The 14971-nt window shown below is 49.8% G+C and overlaps 1 protein-coding gene, 1 long non-coding RNA gene and 1 pseudogene across 4 annotated transcripts in view; 1 reads left to right on the forward strand and 2 right to left on the reverse strand.

Moving 5' to 3' along the window:
* Nucleotides 1-14971, forward strand: part of LOC111747153 — a 31213-nt gene that overhangs the window by 6330 nt on the left and 9912 nt on the right. Inside the window, exon 3 of one of the 2 annotated variants that reach the window (XR_002783418.1) lies at nucleotides 696-1266. The exons of the other annotated variant lie outside the window; for it this stretch is intronic. This is a non-coding gene — a long non-coding RNA (uncharacterized LOC111747153). Of the gene's footprint in view, nucleotides 1-695; nucleotides 1267-14971 lie in introns of those variants that run through there. 2 annotated transcript variants of the gene reach the window in all.
* On the reverse strand, nucleotides 687-802 carry LOC111747182 (annotated as a pseudogene).
* AJUBA (ajuba LIM protein) lies at nucleotides 2906-12591 on the reverse strand. Of its 2 annotated transcripts, none has more exons than XM_011372791.2 (8): nucleotides 11267-12591; nucleotides 8382-8483; nucleotides 6685-6752; nucleotides 6498-6560; nucleotides 5649-5779; nucleotides 5514-5565; nucleotides 4743-4811; nucleotides 2906-4325 (listed from the first exon to the last, which is right to left on the reverse strand). In XM_011372791.2, exons 1-8 carry the CDS (start codon nucleotides 12300-12302, stop codon nucleotides 4200-4202), a joined length of 1647 nt encoding a protein of 548 aa, XP_011371093.1. In that variant the 5' UTR covers nucleotides 12303-12591; the 3' UTR covers nucleotides 2906-4199. The 2 variants fall into 2 exon arrangements, with proteins under 2 accessions (XP_011371093.1, XP_023393940.1); XM_023538172.1 differs by lacking the exon at nucleotides 11267-12591 and adding an exon at nucleotides 8912-9367.

Consider the following 14971-nt stretch of genomic DNA (forward strand, 5'->3'; position numbering starts at 1 on the left):
ACAATCTAAGCCAAACAGTCTCACCCATCATCTGTACCTTGCAGCATTAAGTTTTCTGTTTGTAACACTCAATTACTTTGCACTTGTTGACATGTTGCTTGCAATCTTCTCAAGGCATTTTATGTATTTATCTCTCTGGCTAGACTGTGACCTCCTCAGGGGCAGGGACTTTCCTGCCATATATTTCTTTTGCTTCTAATGTGCTTTTCAAGATACTCTGGCTACTGCTAATGCTAATTAACAAAAAAAGCGCTAGTAAGAACTAAATGTTTTCATTATTGTTTTTTTGTGTTCCCTGGCTTTCCCACTAAAACTTTCCCTAAATATCTGTCATAATGAAGTGCTTATCTCATTTATAGTTTACTTGCGCCCTGGGAGTCCCAGTGATGAGGTGGGAGGGAAGAGGGAAAATAAGCTCTTAACTGGTCTTCAAGAATTAGAAGTCATTTTCTAGCTGTGTGACCTTGGGTAAGTCCCTTCAACATTCTTTTTTCATTCAGTAAAATAGGTGACTGGGTTGTCTCTAAAATCATACTCCACTTGGCTCTAAGTGTCCTGGATACAAGCCTAACCAGAACATTTTAATATATTCCTTTTAACCCATTTCTCCCTGTTTAGATAGCACCTTGGTTCTCTTCACATAGGTCAGCAGTATCCTTTACTTTTTATTTATTTATTATTATTTATGCCTACAGCACCTGGTCTTCCTAAGTGGTCTCCCATTCAAGTACTAACCAGGCCCGACCCTGCTTAGCTTCCGAAATCAGACATCAGGCTTGTTCAGGGTGGCATGGCCGTAGACCATGGACTGTGGCTCCACTGGGGCGCGAACCCAGGACCTGTGTGTAAAGTAGACGTGCTAACCGCTACACTATGGAACCACGTCCAACAGTATCCTTTCTCAGCTTAGGTGACAATACTCACAGTGGACAGAATTTGCCTCTGATGACTCTCCTATCATCACAGTTAGATTGGTCTAATCTACACATCCCAGTAACAAATTTGCTCATATTTCCAAGGTCAATCTTTAGTCCTTTACAACTAGAGTGAAATGTGGCTATTCCAAGAGCCCTATGCAAGCAATTGTCACAGCAGAGGCCCAGTCTTAGGTCTTCCTTGCTGCAAGGGAGGAGAGCATGGAGAGAGCTTTGATTGGTTGGACCCTTGTCCTTGTCGTGGAGCCTCACCATTAGGGCTCTGAATGACCCCAGGCCAGCTGAGGTATGGATCTAAAAATATCAACGAAATAAAAAATGCTTTATTTTACCTTGTTTTTTCCAATCCTTTTATCTGAGTCCTAGTAGTCTCCTTCCCCCCTTGTATTCCCTTCTGTGTAGGTACAATCTCAAGGACTTCATCCAACTGGCTTTATGTGCCTGGAATTAGCTCTTTCTCTACCTCCTCTTTGGCTGAGGACAGTCTCCAGGTTCTTACCATTTCCCTGGCCTTGACAACTCCAGATGGTGAAGGGGAAAACAGATTCTTACCATTTCCCTGGCCTTGACAACTCTTACCATTTCCCTGGCCTTGACAACTCCAGATGGTGAAGGGGAAAACAGATTCCTAAGAAAGCAGAGAGAGAACCACCACCAGCCTCATTCTTGATAAACCATATTCAGGCCTGTTAGCAAACAGGGCTAGGCATAGCAAATAGCATCTTCTGTGAAAGCTTGACCCATTCATTCTATGACTATAATCTGAAGAGAAACAAAATGGATCCAGAATTCTTCCATTTTCTCCCTTACCCCATTTTCAGGCCTAGTGGCTGTTGATGGAAATCAGATGGCGAGTTGCCAAGCATGGTCTACCTGTTACTGTATCCTTGGCAGCACCCTATGAATCTTTCACTATCGACTGTAAATATTAAATAGAATAAGGATGAGTAATCTCCCAGTGAATAAGAGGAAGGGGAACTCTTGCGATTCAGGGTACACTTGGGAACCTGTCAGTGATGATATGGGGTGATGGGCTGCTATTCTGCCATGGCCTGCCTTCCTTGGGCTTGTCCTCATCAGATGTTAGTAATGTTTTTCCTCAGAAAGGAGAGAATAGCCCCACTGGCAAGAACAGTCTTGGGGGACAGGTGAGCATAGACTTAGGAAGGAATCAGCATTTAGCAGCAGATGGTAGTCAAAATCAGAGTAAGAAACAAAGGGTCAGAATTACAGAGTGGACAAGACCCCCAAGGGTAACCAAAGGGATAGATGTAAAGCTATATACATGCTTCTCTGGATTTCCCGGGCCTGGAGCACCCCGGTGAGAAAATTTCCCAGTCACAGAGTCTTTGTATTCACTTATTTAATAATAATAGTTCAGAAGTAATCCTAGCTGTAGAACAAGTAATCTAGTATCAGAAGATTTATTCCTCCAAAAAAGTGCATTCCGCACTCTGGCGGTCAGTGGTATGAATCCACACTCTTACTCTCACTCATAATCTCACTCAAAGTCTTCTTCTATGCAATTCCCAGGTTGGCTGGCATAGTTATCTTAGAAGAACCCCTAAATGTGGAATTTCTGTTCTCAAGAGTCGTCATTTCCAGTATGAAACTCTATGTGACAGAGAATGAAGACTAAAGATGCAAGATTATCTGATTAATTTGCCTAAAACCAATTTACCCAGAGGTAGTTGGTCTAAAATATTTATCAAATCTGCAGCATTTTCAAAAGGATTTAGCAGATTCACCCTTTCACATTTTATTGCTGTTGTCTGTATAACCTTGAATTGTTAGTCAACGGAATATGCCACATACCTGTTCATTTGTTTAGAATATATTGGCATTTTAACAGCAGGAATGTAGAAGTTAGACCAAAGTATAAAATCATATTGAACTTTGTTACGTTTTTTCAAGGCATCTAATTTGTAAAAGAATATTGGATTAAGAAACACAAAAAATGATACGCAAAATGTCTGTACCAATTATATTTATTGCTAGAAACTTTAAGCTCTTTAAAGAAGTGTTTGAAAAGTAGATAACATAGAAAGATATCCATAAAGGTAGAAAGCAATCTCATCATTTACAAAGTGCTGCAAATTTGATAAATTTGTTGCTGATAATAACTCAGAAGTATTCTTGGATGGATATAAATCCTTGAAATACCGAAAGCATAACAAAAAAAGAATAGAATACCTAAATGGCTAAAAAAAAATACCCAAAAGGGATCTGAGCTTTTGGCAAAATGGTCATTAGGTAGAAGGAACTTTAAGCACACAAGTTTTCAGTTTTCAGCTAAGAGATCTATCTTTAGGTGAACCAATTTCAGCCAAATTGAATAGAAGAACCAAGTTAAAGTTTTTTGCCCCTCTGGTGCTCCAAAACCTCAGAGTTTGGAAGTTGCAGTGGATGTAATCCTGGATCTCTCTGAGAGGTGGCAGCTCTGGAATGGTGAGCTACTGCTAGGGAACCAACTGTAAGAATGACCTGAGAAGAGAATATGCGTGTATGTGTGTATGAATGTGCCCATGGGTGCATATATTGGGCTGGAGGGCTCAGTGCATTTACACCTGGGAGTGTGCAGGGAGTATGGATAGCCTGAAGCTTCCTATACGTCTCCCCCAGAAATTCCACACCCAGAGACCCACTCATTACCTCCTCCCCCAGCTAAGAAGAGGAACCAAGTATAGGCACCCAGCTAGTCTCCCCAGACCCACGTTGAGTCCCTGAGAAACAGGCAGTACAGGCAGCAGGCCCACCCAGAGTTGGTCTCCATTCTCAGCAGAGGGGTGAGAAGCTCTCCCAGTCTTTAGAGAGAAGGTGGCCAAGAAATAACTCATTAATAAGGTCTACCTCTTCATCCAGATACAGAAATAAGATACTATGGTGTGGTAAGAACTTGACTGACCCCATATGTGACCCCATGAGTGGGGTACAAGAGTCAGGAGCTTCCATGATGTCCTCTCTTCCTATAATCCAGAACCAGAACATTGCTGGACTTCCACACAAATGTATACTGGAGATGCAAACTAGGCTCAGACCTTTAGAGTATATTAGAACCCACCTGTGTGTGACTGAGTATAGGCCACAACACAGGTTACACATGTGAAAAGAAGGCCACAGTCCTTTTGGAATGTCATGATCTTTAGGTCTCTGGCCCTTTCCCAGAGGACTCTTCTGCTAGGCCTGCAGAGTACATTCTTTGCCTTAGCTGGCCTCAGAGGGGCCCACTGGCCAGAGGAATTTGTCAACAGTGGTGACTACAGCTCAGATATAGTTGGCAGGGGGCTGTCGAGCATTGAGCCGCTGCATGTGACAGCCATGGCAGAGCAAGTGCCCGTCCAGAGGGAAGCAGCAGCAGCCTTCCTCATCACTCAGCTGCATCCGGCAATCCTACGGAATAAGAACATCAAGTTCACCTCAGCCCAGGCACATCAGAGATCTTGGGAGTCTGCCCTGCTCAATATGAGACTTCCAACTACTGGAAGAAAGGGGTTAGAAGGGATGGACTCCCAGAAGAGAAACCTGAGAAAATATCTCAGTTGGACACCAGGTGTCGCTGCTACAGCAGAAATAATGAGAGGCTCCCATTTCCAGTGGATATCAGAAGGCCTTTTAGTTTTAGGAATCTTGACTCCAGGAAGCCAGATTCAGAAATGACTAAACAAGCAGGACCAGAGAGAGTGGCTGGAGGATAGGTCAGGGCACCTTCCTGTTGCTCCATGCCCCATACTTCTATAGACTCCTGCAGTTCTAGGACTCCTCTGACCCCGTTACAATTCTCCAGGAGCCCTGGCCCACAACACTCACCTCACAGTGGTAGCACTCAAAGTGATAATCTCGGTCCATAGATATCACCCTCACAATGTCCTCACAGCCCTGAAATAATGCAGACCCCCGTGAGGATGAAAGCAGCATGACAAACCCAACTCCACCCTCCTCTTTATAGGCTCCCCTCCCACCCCAATAGGAAGATTATACAAAGGCTTTCAAAGCCTCTCTGCAAATATCTGCAGGTTTCAAATGTCCTTTATAAATTCTACTGGAACTTCCCCCTCCCCTTCCTAGACTCCAGGGGCTCTGACCTTACCTACCTGGCCCAGCTGTGGGGAAGCAGAGGGAAGGGAAAGGGGCAGGCAGCATACATAAAGTAGGCTAAACTGGGGACAAGGAGATCCAATAGAGTCTAGTTCCTCATTGGCTTTTGGCTTTTCTCCCTAGACACACCCTCAGCACACACAGCATAAATCATTTCTGACCCCTTCCTGTCACCCCTGAGGATTCTTTCCACCTTTTTTCAACCCCTATATCTGGGATCTGGTGACCCTAACTTCAAAGAAGGTCTCCTCCTCTGGAATAGGAGAGAAAAGATGGAGCCTGGGCCCAGTGAGGCTGTCAGACATGTCCAGGGCCGGATGTTAGGGTCAGGGTGGTGACCCTGAGAACAGAGTCACACGGGAATCTTCACAGAGTACATTCCTCAGCACTATCGCCTCCCAAGGGAGGCCAGGCAGCATGTCCCCATCCCTTCCCTAGAGGCAGCAGCACTGGCTGCCTTGCAGAAGAACCAAACATACTGACCTCTGAGGGGAGGATAGGTTGGCCACAGGCTGCACACTTAGGAGCATAATTTCTGAAAGAGAGATGACAGAAATTATTTGAGGTTGGGAAATCCCTGAGCCCAGTTCTATACCACACCCCAAGGGGTGAACTCACTTGTGGTAATCGGTGACACAGTACACCTGGTTGGAGAAGTCGACTGTGAAGGGGATGCCATCCAGGCACTTGTTGCACACGATGCATCGGAAGCAGCCTGGGTGATAGGACTTCCCCATTGCCTGTAGGATCTGGCTCATGGAGTGGGAGGAGAATCAGGCCTCATCTAATCCTGGCTCTCCAGCTACACACGATGTTCCCTGCTGCTCAAACTCATCCAACCCCCTGCTATCCTCCCAGAACAATGCTGGGGATTCTGAGGGGACCAGGGAGTCTTAAAATGGAGGCAGAAACCCTGAATAAAGGTCTTAGAGAGTATCCAGGCTAGTAGTTCTCAGCCCTGGCTGCATAACAGAATCATCTAGGGAGATTTTAAAGCCTATCAAAGCCTGGGTACCACCTCAGAAGTATCCATCACAGTCTCCAGTGATGACCCAGCACTGGTGTTTTTCTTTACTTCTCAGGTGATCTGGGCTGCCAGGACTGAGAACCACTAATATAAACCAACCCCTCTTTCTTACAGAAAACAGTTCCAGCTGATCCTAGCCAGCAGCAAAAAGGGGATTAAGACCTAGAACCCCACATTCCTAGCTCAAGTGGAGGACCAGGCTGTGTGTGAAGAATCAGGGAGGATCACAGAAGGCTAGGGATGGCAGGATTAGGAGTCAGGACTTTATCCCAGAGGCAGAGGGAGTCCAATGTAAACAGCTGTTCTGGGAGGAATGGGATGAAAGTGATTCATCTGTTGACAGGTGTCCTCCCCCCACCTTTTTTCAGTACCCATTTAGCCCCTGATTCCACCCCTCAGCCCCTCAGTGTCACAGTCACCGCTGAAGACATTTTGCTTACCTTCTCCAAAATCAAGTGACCACAGACACAGCATTTCTCAGCTGCCTCCTGAAACCCTGAAAACTAGGGACCAAGGGAGGATGTTACAAGCTGAGAATGACCTGATGGTCGGAACCCCAATGAGCCACCAAGAAGGGGGTCCCAGTGTGGGAGCCAATTTCAAGCCCAAGGGACCCCTTTCACTCACCAGATAATCTTCCTCACAGTACACAGAGCCATTGACGCTGTAGAAAGCCTTGCAACGCAAAGTTCGCCCTAGAAGCAGCAGAGAAGGGGCTGGAGCCTATCCCAGGGTTCAGGAACAGGGCTTCCCCACTCAAGGGCCCATGCTCTCCAATGTTACGTGGTATATTTTAATCTGGACTTTAGTGCTTATTCTCTTAACTGCTGTCTGTCCTTGTTACCCACACGAAAATCCCATCTGATGCAATTCTATTTTGCCTTAGTCTCATTTCTGCCAACTTTCCCTCTCCTCTGCTCACTGTTCCTCCAGCTCCTGCCTCAACAGTTTTCTATGACCCTGCCCTAAATGAGTACCTTCTCCAGTGCCTAATACATGGGGAGCCACCTAGGAAAGCAAAGCTAATCTGAGGTATGTGGTAAAGGAGCTCTGAACAAGGTGCTGTACAATGTGTATAGAGATGATCACATTGGCACAGGCCTTGCCCTCTGGGACCTTTCAACTTAAAAGCCTCTTTGCCTGAGCATAGCTTTCCTGTTCTCCTGGCCCTATCTCCCTCCAGGAATAGGCTCTACGGAGGTCAGGACCTATTGGAGTTACTGCTGGGGACAAAGTGCTTTGTTTGGGAGCAAAGTCAGTCTGGGCTGCTTTCCCAAGCTTAGAGGGACTCAGAGTCTCTGGGATCAGAGGCCGCCCAGAATCTTCTGTGGGCAGACAAGGCAGGACCATTTTCCATGTAACCAACACCCAGGAACTGCTCTAGGGTATCTAAATTGTCAGGGATGGGGGAGGACAAAGACCAGGGCAAAGAATGGGCAAGTTTCCCACCTCTGCCCTCTTCTCATCAAAATCTCCACTTCCAGCTCTGCCCAGTGATTTAGGAAGCTGCTTAGAAACTTATGAGATGCAGGGGAGTACAGAGGGAAAGATATACCTGGAAGGGTCCCTATAAACAGGACAGACAGATAGATGAACCTAAAGAGAACCACCAGAGGCTGCGGGGTGAGAGAAAAGCTGAGTGCTGGAGTCAGACAGGCAGAGATAGGAGATTAAAGGTTTAGCAAAGGAATCAGAGTGGGGAAGAAGTGGGGAGGGCTGGGGAGTTAAGGCCTTTGGGAGCAGGTTCCCCCTCCCCCACTCCCAGGGCCTCAGGCCTCCTGAGCTAACAGTGGGCATTCCTGGAGTGTGATGTCATCAGCCTGGCATGGCCCGGTGGCTTGCACTCTAGCGAGGTGGCTGAACTCTGACCAGCCAAGAGAAAACCCCCCTCTCCGCCCCCCACAGATCCCCACTCCCCTAGCCCACCCCCACCCTTCCCACATTCCAGTCTTTCACTGTCGCCCCAGGCAACTCGGCTGCCCAAGACCAAACCCCACCAAGGAGAGGCTGGAGGGCCGGGCTGGAGTCCAGGCTGGGCAAGCAGAGAGGCAGAAGAAAGAGGGAGGAACACGGGGGAGGGAAGAGGCTGAACTGAGGGAAGACCCAACATGGGGGCAGGAGAGCCAGGTAGATCATAGAGAAGGGAAGCAAGAGAGAAGGTGGGGCAGCAGTGGATGTCCAGACACATGGTGATGACAGCTACTCTGTGAGCAATGAAGAGGCACAAGCTCTGTTCCTGTTTCCCTAGGCACTTGTAAGTGTATATGTGTATGTGCAGTGCTTGAGGCCTCCAGCCCTGGTCCAGATCTGGGGGCAGCACTCACCACAGGAGCAGCAAACAAAGCACTGGGTGTGGTAGAGGCTGTCCAGGGCCTGGCAGGCATTGCTTTGCCCATAGATGCCTTTGTTGCACTTGATACAGGTACCTGAGGGGAGAAAAGATATTGTCAGCATCACACCCCACTCCCCCAACTCAAATCCAGGGATTCCCAGTCTTTCCTTTGTCAGAGGACCACCAGTCAGAGCCTCCCTTTGATGTGCTCCCTTCTGGGAAAAGAGGATAATGAGAAATGGGATGCAGTAAGCAAGTTCTTGGCTGAGTAAATCTATTCTTGTTTATTGATTAACCTACAGATAATTTCTGAGCATCTGTTTTGGACCTAGCAAAAATATTGTGCCCAATACTGTGGAAAAACTTAAGAAAAGTCAAAGATACAGTCCCTAGCCTTCAAATGCTTACTTTCTGTTGGGGAAAAAAAGACTAAACAGGCAAAGTGTGATTCCTGTTGCGCTGCGTGGCACAAATAGAGGTACCAGTCCATATGGGCCTAGCATCAGGCTCATAAAAACTCACTAGAGAAAGCAGGCCAGGGCCAGAAAGTCTCTTTGGGAACCATTTCTCCCTCTGCAAAATGAGCTGCTATTCAGCTACAGAATAACTTCTCACTGCTCCACAACTCCAGGCTCCCAAAGATAGAAAGAGGATCTGGCTCAGCAGTGGGCCGTGTAAAGAGGCGACCATGTGAGTATGACTCCTGTGGGGAGGTGGCTGCTGAGAATGCAGGGTGTGTTCCCAGGAGGGTTGCATAGGAAGAGGGGGAAGGGTGGCAGAACCCCTAATATCTCCCTGTCATCTTCTATCATGGAAAGGACAGAGCTGAACTGCTTTTCCCCAACATCCTGCTTAAAATACATACGCCTGGCTCTGGCACACACCTTTCCTGGGTGTGTTCTTCCCTCCTTCCACTCCCCAATTCCAGGCCCATGAGTGAAGGTGAGGGCCTGTCTTTGGGGAGCAGATCCCAACGGGCCTGCCTCACCCCACCCCACCTCTCCCTCACACTGCCACACTCCTTGCCTGTTAGGGCCCATCCCAGTCTTTGCCCAAGGGCTTGGGAGCCCATGCAGCAGCTGCAGCAATTGATGGGCCCAGGCCTGTCCTGCTCCCACCCTCTGGCAGCTGGGTAAGGTTGTAACCAAGGAAGAGGGCCCCTACTAGGGGCAGGAGTAGAAGGGTACAGTTAGGCTGGCAGTTCTATCAGAGGAGGCAACCTGACCCCCAGGGAGAAGAGACCCCCCACCTCTGGGGTCAAAATGTGGCCTCCCCATGAGAGTGGAGATCTGCCCCAAGCTCGCCATGCCAAGGAGCCCTATCAGAGCTATTTCTTTGGAAAGCTTTGAACATTATGGGAAGATAAGATTAAACTGCTCAGGCATGTCTGCCTCACCTCCTCCAACCCAGGATATCCACACCTAGGTTCTTCCTGCCATTTTATTGCACTGTCTCTGAGCTCTTTTTTCATTTTGGTACTGATAGCTGAGCCAAAGAGACTTCTTTCTACCCAACAGCCATTTCTCCTGGGCTTCAGAAGGAAATTACAAAACAAATCCTGTTACTTAGTCTCCCTTGACCAAAGCATCATCTGCTCTGGGCTTTCCTCTCTTAAGGATAGATGGGAAAGGATGGGGGGATTGCATTAAACCAGGCTGCCTTTCCAGCCTGCAGCCCTAACTCTGTACCCGCTTCCTAACCTTCTCTCCCTGGTAGGGTTTTCCTCCCTATTCACATTTCTAGCCATAGAATTCTAGAGCATGGGGTACAGGGCAGGAATATGGATGGTGAGAAAGGTGAGGAGATGCTTGGAAAAGTGAAGAGGTCCATAGCCCTGAGAGTGGGACCCTCCACCTCTTTCTGTTCTTTCTATCACAATCAGATTAGTATTTCTTTACAGAGTGAAGTAGTGCCTGTGGGTCTTAGCTAAAAAATATTTCAAGGCCTAGCTATCCCAATAGCGGAGCCATAATCAATCAATACTTCTTGAAGGTAATGGCGTGTGGGAGTGAGACAATGACCAGGTGTCCTTGACAGCAGCAAAAAAAGAGACTACGTCTAGCCTGAATTTTGGGCAGGTTATGGCCAGAATTGAAGGCAGTTACAAAGGGTTGTTATCCATCCAGGGGAGATGGTGTCCCAGTGGTCATGGCTTATGCTCTGACTTTCGGAAGATAGGGAAAATAGAAGCTGACACCGCCTGTCTCCACTTAAATGCCCACGCACACATCCAACCAGAAGGACTGAGGCCAGCCAGCAATAGGGTCCCTGCTTTCCGTCCCAAAGCGCTTCATTCTCACTTCTAGGCTTCATTTACCCACCTCTCGGCGTGTGTTAGGAAGCAGTGTCCTCCCCCCTTCCGCCGCACCCTACCCCTCCGCCCAGCGCCGCGCGGCCGGCCCCGCCCGCGGGCACCTGGAGCGCCGGGACAGGAGCCGGCACGCAAGCTGCCCGCCCGCCCGGATCCCCCCCGCGCATTCTCCAAATTCCTGCGGGCGGAGCCTGGGCCCGGGTGGGGTGGGGTGGGGGGGCTGCGCACAGAAGCCTGCTGGGGCACCGCCGCCAAGGGGGGAGCAAGATGAGGGATGCTCTCACTGCCCCCAATGTCCCCTCCCTACGAGGCCTGCTACCGCGAAAACCAAGCCTCTAAACTTGGGGAACTGGGACTCGAGATAACCAGGAGGTTAGAGTTTGGCAGGAATAAGGCGCCCTTAGTCCATTTGAAACCCAGCAGAAGGGGACATTCCTCTAGCCTCTCTTCTAGCTCCGCGTCTCCAGCTCTGAAATACCGGCGCCAGCAATTTGGGCCGTCGGGGCAGTGAGGAACCAAATGCGGTGACGGGTCCCTTCCTGTCCCTAATCACTTTTCTCACTCACCGAAGTAGTCCTCTCTGGCCTCCGGCTCCCGCATCCGGGCCCGGGCGGCCTCCGGAACGAACGGACCTGGCGGTTCCTCGAGACCCGACGGCTCAATCCCCGAGGGCTCCCCGCGGGCGCAGACCTCTCGCCCACCCGTGCCCACCATCAGGCGCAGCAACGCTGTTAGCTCATCCTGGCATCGGGCGCCCGCAGCGCAGTCCCCGTAGCCGGTCACTGAGTGTCGTCCAGGTTGCGCCCCTCGTCTCTCCAAGGGCCCTGCCGCTCCCACTGCAGCCCCGGCTAGAGCTCCGGGACTGCCCAGGGCCGGGGGATACGAGTGGCGGCTTTCCTGGCAGCCGAACCCCGCGGGCCGATGAGCGCACAGTCGGTCCAGGGCAGCGTGGAGCTCCGGGTAAGCGGACGGCATCCCTCCAGGGGAATAACCCGCCGGAGCCCCGGCCAGGGGTGGGCCAAAGAGGCATGGCCCGGCGGGCAGGGGACTGCCGTGGCGCTGGTCGTAGCCCATGCTGATGCCGCTGGTACGATTGCTGCAGGGTCGGCTACCTCCGGCTCCGCCAGCCCCCGCCCCGTCCAGGAGCAGGCTGCCTCGGGGGCTGGACGGCTTGCTCGCGTCGCTGGCTGAGCTACTGGCGAAACTGGAGCGGGGGCTTAGGGCTGGGGCCGTGGTCTCCAGCCGAAAGTCGGGGGGCAATGACTGAGGTAGAGGTAAGACCCGGGTGGGAGGCGGCCCCCCGGGAAAGGAGCCTTCGTAGCGCTGCGTCTCAAAGGAGCCGCGCGGGTTCCGCTCGGCGTCCAGGGGGCCGTGCTCCCGGGCTGGCTCCAACGGCTCATCCCCAGGTCCCCCAGTAGCTCCACGGGGTCCTGATTTCCTAGGTCCTCCCGACCCACTCAGGTGCCCCTTGCCCGGCCCGGGGGTCCCATCAGACCCAGACCGGCTAGATTCACCCTTTCTGCGGCCGAACTTAGCGCTGCCGGAGTCCGAGAGTCTTAACTTCTCCAGCAGGCGACTGGCTTTCTCCCCTAAACGCTCCATGCCCTCGGGCCTGGGGCCTCCAGCCCCCTCCCTGCCCGGCACCCTGCAGCGTCTCGGCGGCCGCTTCTCTTTGGCAGGTCTCCGGTTCCCCAGGGGGCACAAGGTAGGCACAGGGGTTTAGCGGACGGCCCGGTTACCCGGCGCCAAAAATCCCACAGCATCCCCCAGCGAGAGGGGCTGCTTCCCCCCCGCGCATCAGGAATTGGGAAGGGTTAGAAGGGCCTACAGCCGCGGCTGTCCGGTCCGCAGGTCTATCTGTTCTTGCGTTGATCAGCTCTGCTGCCCCACGCTCCCCGGGCCGGCCCCCGCCCCCTCACTCTCAAACTCAACACGGACGAGAACTTCTCTCCCAAACTTTTGTCTGCCTGGCCGGATCTACTTTCCTGGAGGGGCGGAGCGCCGAGGGCGAGAGGAACGGGGGTGTCTGCGCAGGGATCTCTGCTGAGCCGAAGGGCGCCACGGAAGCTGGTGCTAAGTTTTTGGAGGTGGAGATCCGCCGACTGAAGGGGAGAGGAGAGCAAGTTTGGGCAGCTGCTACTACATCACTCAAGAACTAGGAGAGGAAAAAGTTGTTTGTTTGTTTGTTTTGTTTTTTGGGGGGGTGGGGACTCTTTGCAGTTGGAATGCGCGGAGGGGCACAGTGGAATGTTGCGAGCTTGTAACGAGCGACGTGAGGCATGGTCTGCGCAAACACCGTGATTTTGTTCCTAGTGTGGGGACTGTGGGAGAGATGGAGAGAGACTGATGCAGAATTAGTGAGACGGGGAGAAAGAAGAAAGGTGGAGAGAGAGGTTCAGAGACGCATACGTAAAAAGTCCAGAAAGGCGAAAAAGTCTATTTGGAGGTGGTGGAAGACAGGTAGTGAAAGGAAACGGAAAACCGGTGCAAAGAGGATCGAGGGTGGTGCGGGGACCGAAGAAGGATGAATAGACAAAGAAAAAGAAAAATTTGTTCGAGTCTAGAGAGAATGAGAGATAAAGAGATAAATAAGACGTCACTTTCTGAACTCAAAGCTCTGTTTAGGGAGGGAAGGCACTAGCGTCTATGTAAAAAGGAAAAGGAAGGTTTGGGACTAATGTCTACCTTCGGGTTAGGACAGAGGGATAGACAGACACCCCCTGGTGTTGGGAAATGAGATTTTTAGCAAATATTTCAGGTGACTGGTTTTAGGGCCAGTGAACACCTACCCCTTGGTTGGCCCACAGGAAGATTGGTGATAAAGAGTAGGTATTAAGAGGAAGAAAAGAAATAATTGTCATTTAGAGGAGGTAGCAAGTAAAACATCAGGGTGGAAAAGGAAAAGAGGCTGATATTGGCCATACTAGAAGGATCAAGAATAAGGAAAAGAATAAGAAACCATGGCTGAAGCTGAACATACCTAATTAAATACCAGCCGACTGATTTTACCCCAGCTAGCACATCAGGGGCAAGGGACCGAGGAAGTAGAATAGAGAAGGAAAATGACTTCTTTGTATTTAGGTAGTAAATGAGTATGAAAATTATATGCAAACAAACCATGCATGTTATTTTTATCTCAACATTTTGAACACCTTTTATAATCTTAGTGTAGCCTTAGGGAACAGAGAAGGAAAGGAGGTTAATATCTTTTGGGAAATTAATTTGGCACAAACTATTTGGCTGCTTTGCCCTAGCTGCATTGTTTCTCTGACCTCATCTCTCCCGGGTATTGGCCTCTCTGTTTCCCTGGTCAGGCCTACATCTTTTTTTCTGATCCAGAAGAGAGCTGACTATCAGACTGGAAGCAGGGGGGACTGAAAGCATTAGTAACAGAGGGGGAGCTATCAGATTGCATCCAGAACTTGCTGTGAGCAACATCTTCAGAATTAACCATAAGGCTCTCCCTCCTTTGCTGTCTTCTGAAGGGAAAAGAGAATGTGGATTCTTCATTCCAATTATTTACATCCAAAATATCTACACAGACTCTAATATTTGCAAGCTTTGCTTCTTTGGGATGAGGATGGGAAAGTAAATATTATGAAAAGTTGAGAAGCCATTAAAGGAGGCCCATCCAGGAGTTGGTGATGGCAGCAGTGAACACAATTGGGATCAACAACCTTGGTTTTCAGGGAATCACAAGAAGTGGACACAAGTGAAGAGGGAGAGGAGTTCACTAAGGGTGAGCTACAGTAGTGCTCATGACCTCGGGGTAACCAGTCCATAGCCTGAACTGGAGCCAAGAGCTCCACAGGCCCTATTTTACATCCCCAAGACTTTAATTCAGGTTTATATATACAGATGACTTCCAAATTCATATCTGGCCCAGAATTTCTTGGACTTAAAAAAAAGCTGACTACTAGCATCTCCACTTGGTTGTCTCAGAGGCATACAACACCCTAAACTGACCTCACCTTCCCTGCTTCCTGAAACTGGCTCCTCCAGCATTCTCTGAGTAAATGGCACCATTAACCACTGAGCTGCTTAAGCCAGGAACCTGAATATCAACCTTATGTCCTAGGCCCTTAACCTCAAATCTAACCAAGTCCTATCTTCCTAAATATCTTTCAAATCTTCCTTCCCTTCATCACCACTATATCTGTCAGGCCACCAACTGAACTGCTGCAAAAGTCTCGCAGAGGCTCCTCCCCAATCCGTCTCATACCCTGAGGTCAAGTGATTCTTATAAAACAAAACTGATCATCTCATTTCCT

This window comes from Pteropus vampyrus, unplaced genomic scaffold (genome assembly GCF_000151845.1).
Source record: "Pteropus vampyrus isolate Shadow unplaced genomic scaffold, Pvam_2.0 Scaffold213, whole genome shotgun sequence".
Taxonomy (NCBI): Eukaryota; Metazoa; Chordata; class Mammalia; order Chiroptera; family Pteropodidae; genus Pteropus; species Pteropus vampyrus.

What these genes read in the sequence shown, in the direction of transcription:
- AJUBA (XM_011372791.2), bottom strand. Translation starts at nt 12,302, where the DNA reads ATGGAGCGTTTAGGGGAGAAAGCCAGTCGCCTGCTGGAGAAGTTAAGA. An exon ending in CTTTGTTTGCTGCTCCTGTG is followed by an intron (nt 6,753 to 8,381) that starts GTGAGTGCTGCC and finishes TGCTGCTTCTAG; the next exon opens with GGCGAACTTTGCGTTGCAAG. An exon ending in ACTGTGAGGAAGATTATCTG is followed by an intron (nt 6,561 to 6,684) that starts GTGAGTGAAAGG and finishes CTTGGTCCCTAG; the next exon opens with TTTTCAGGGTTTCAGGAGGC.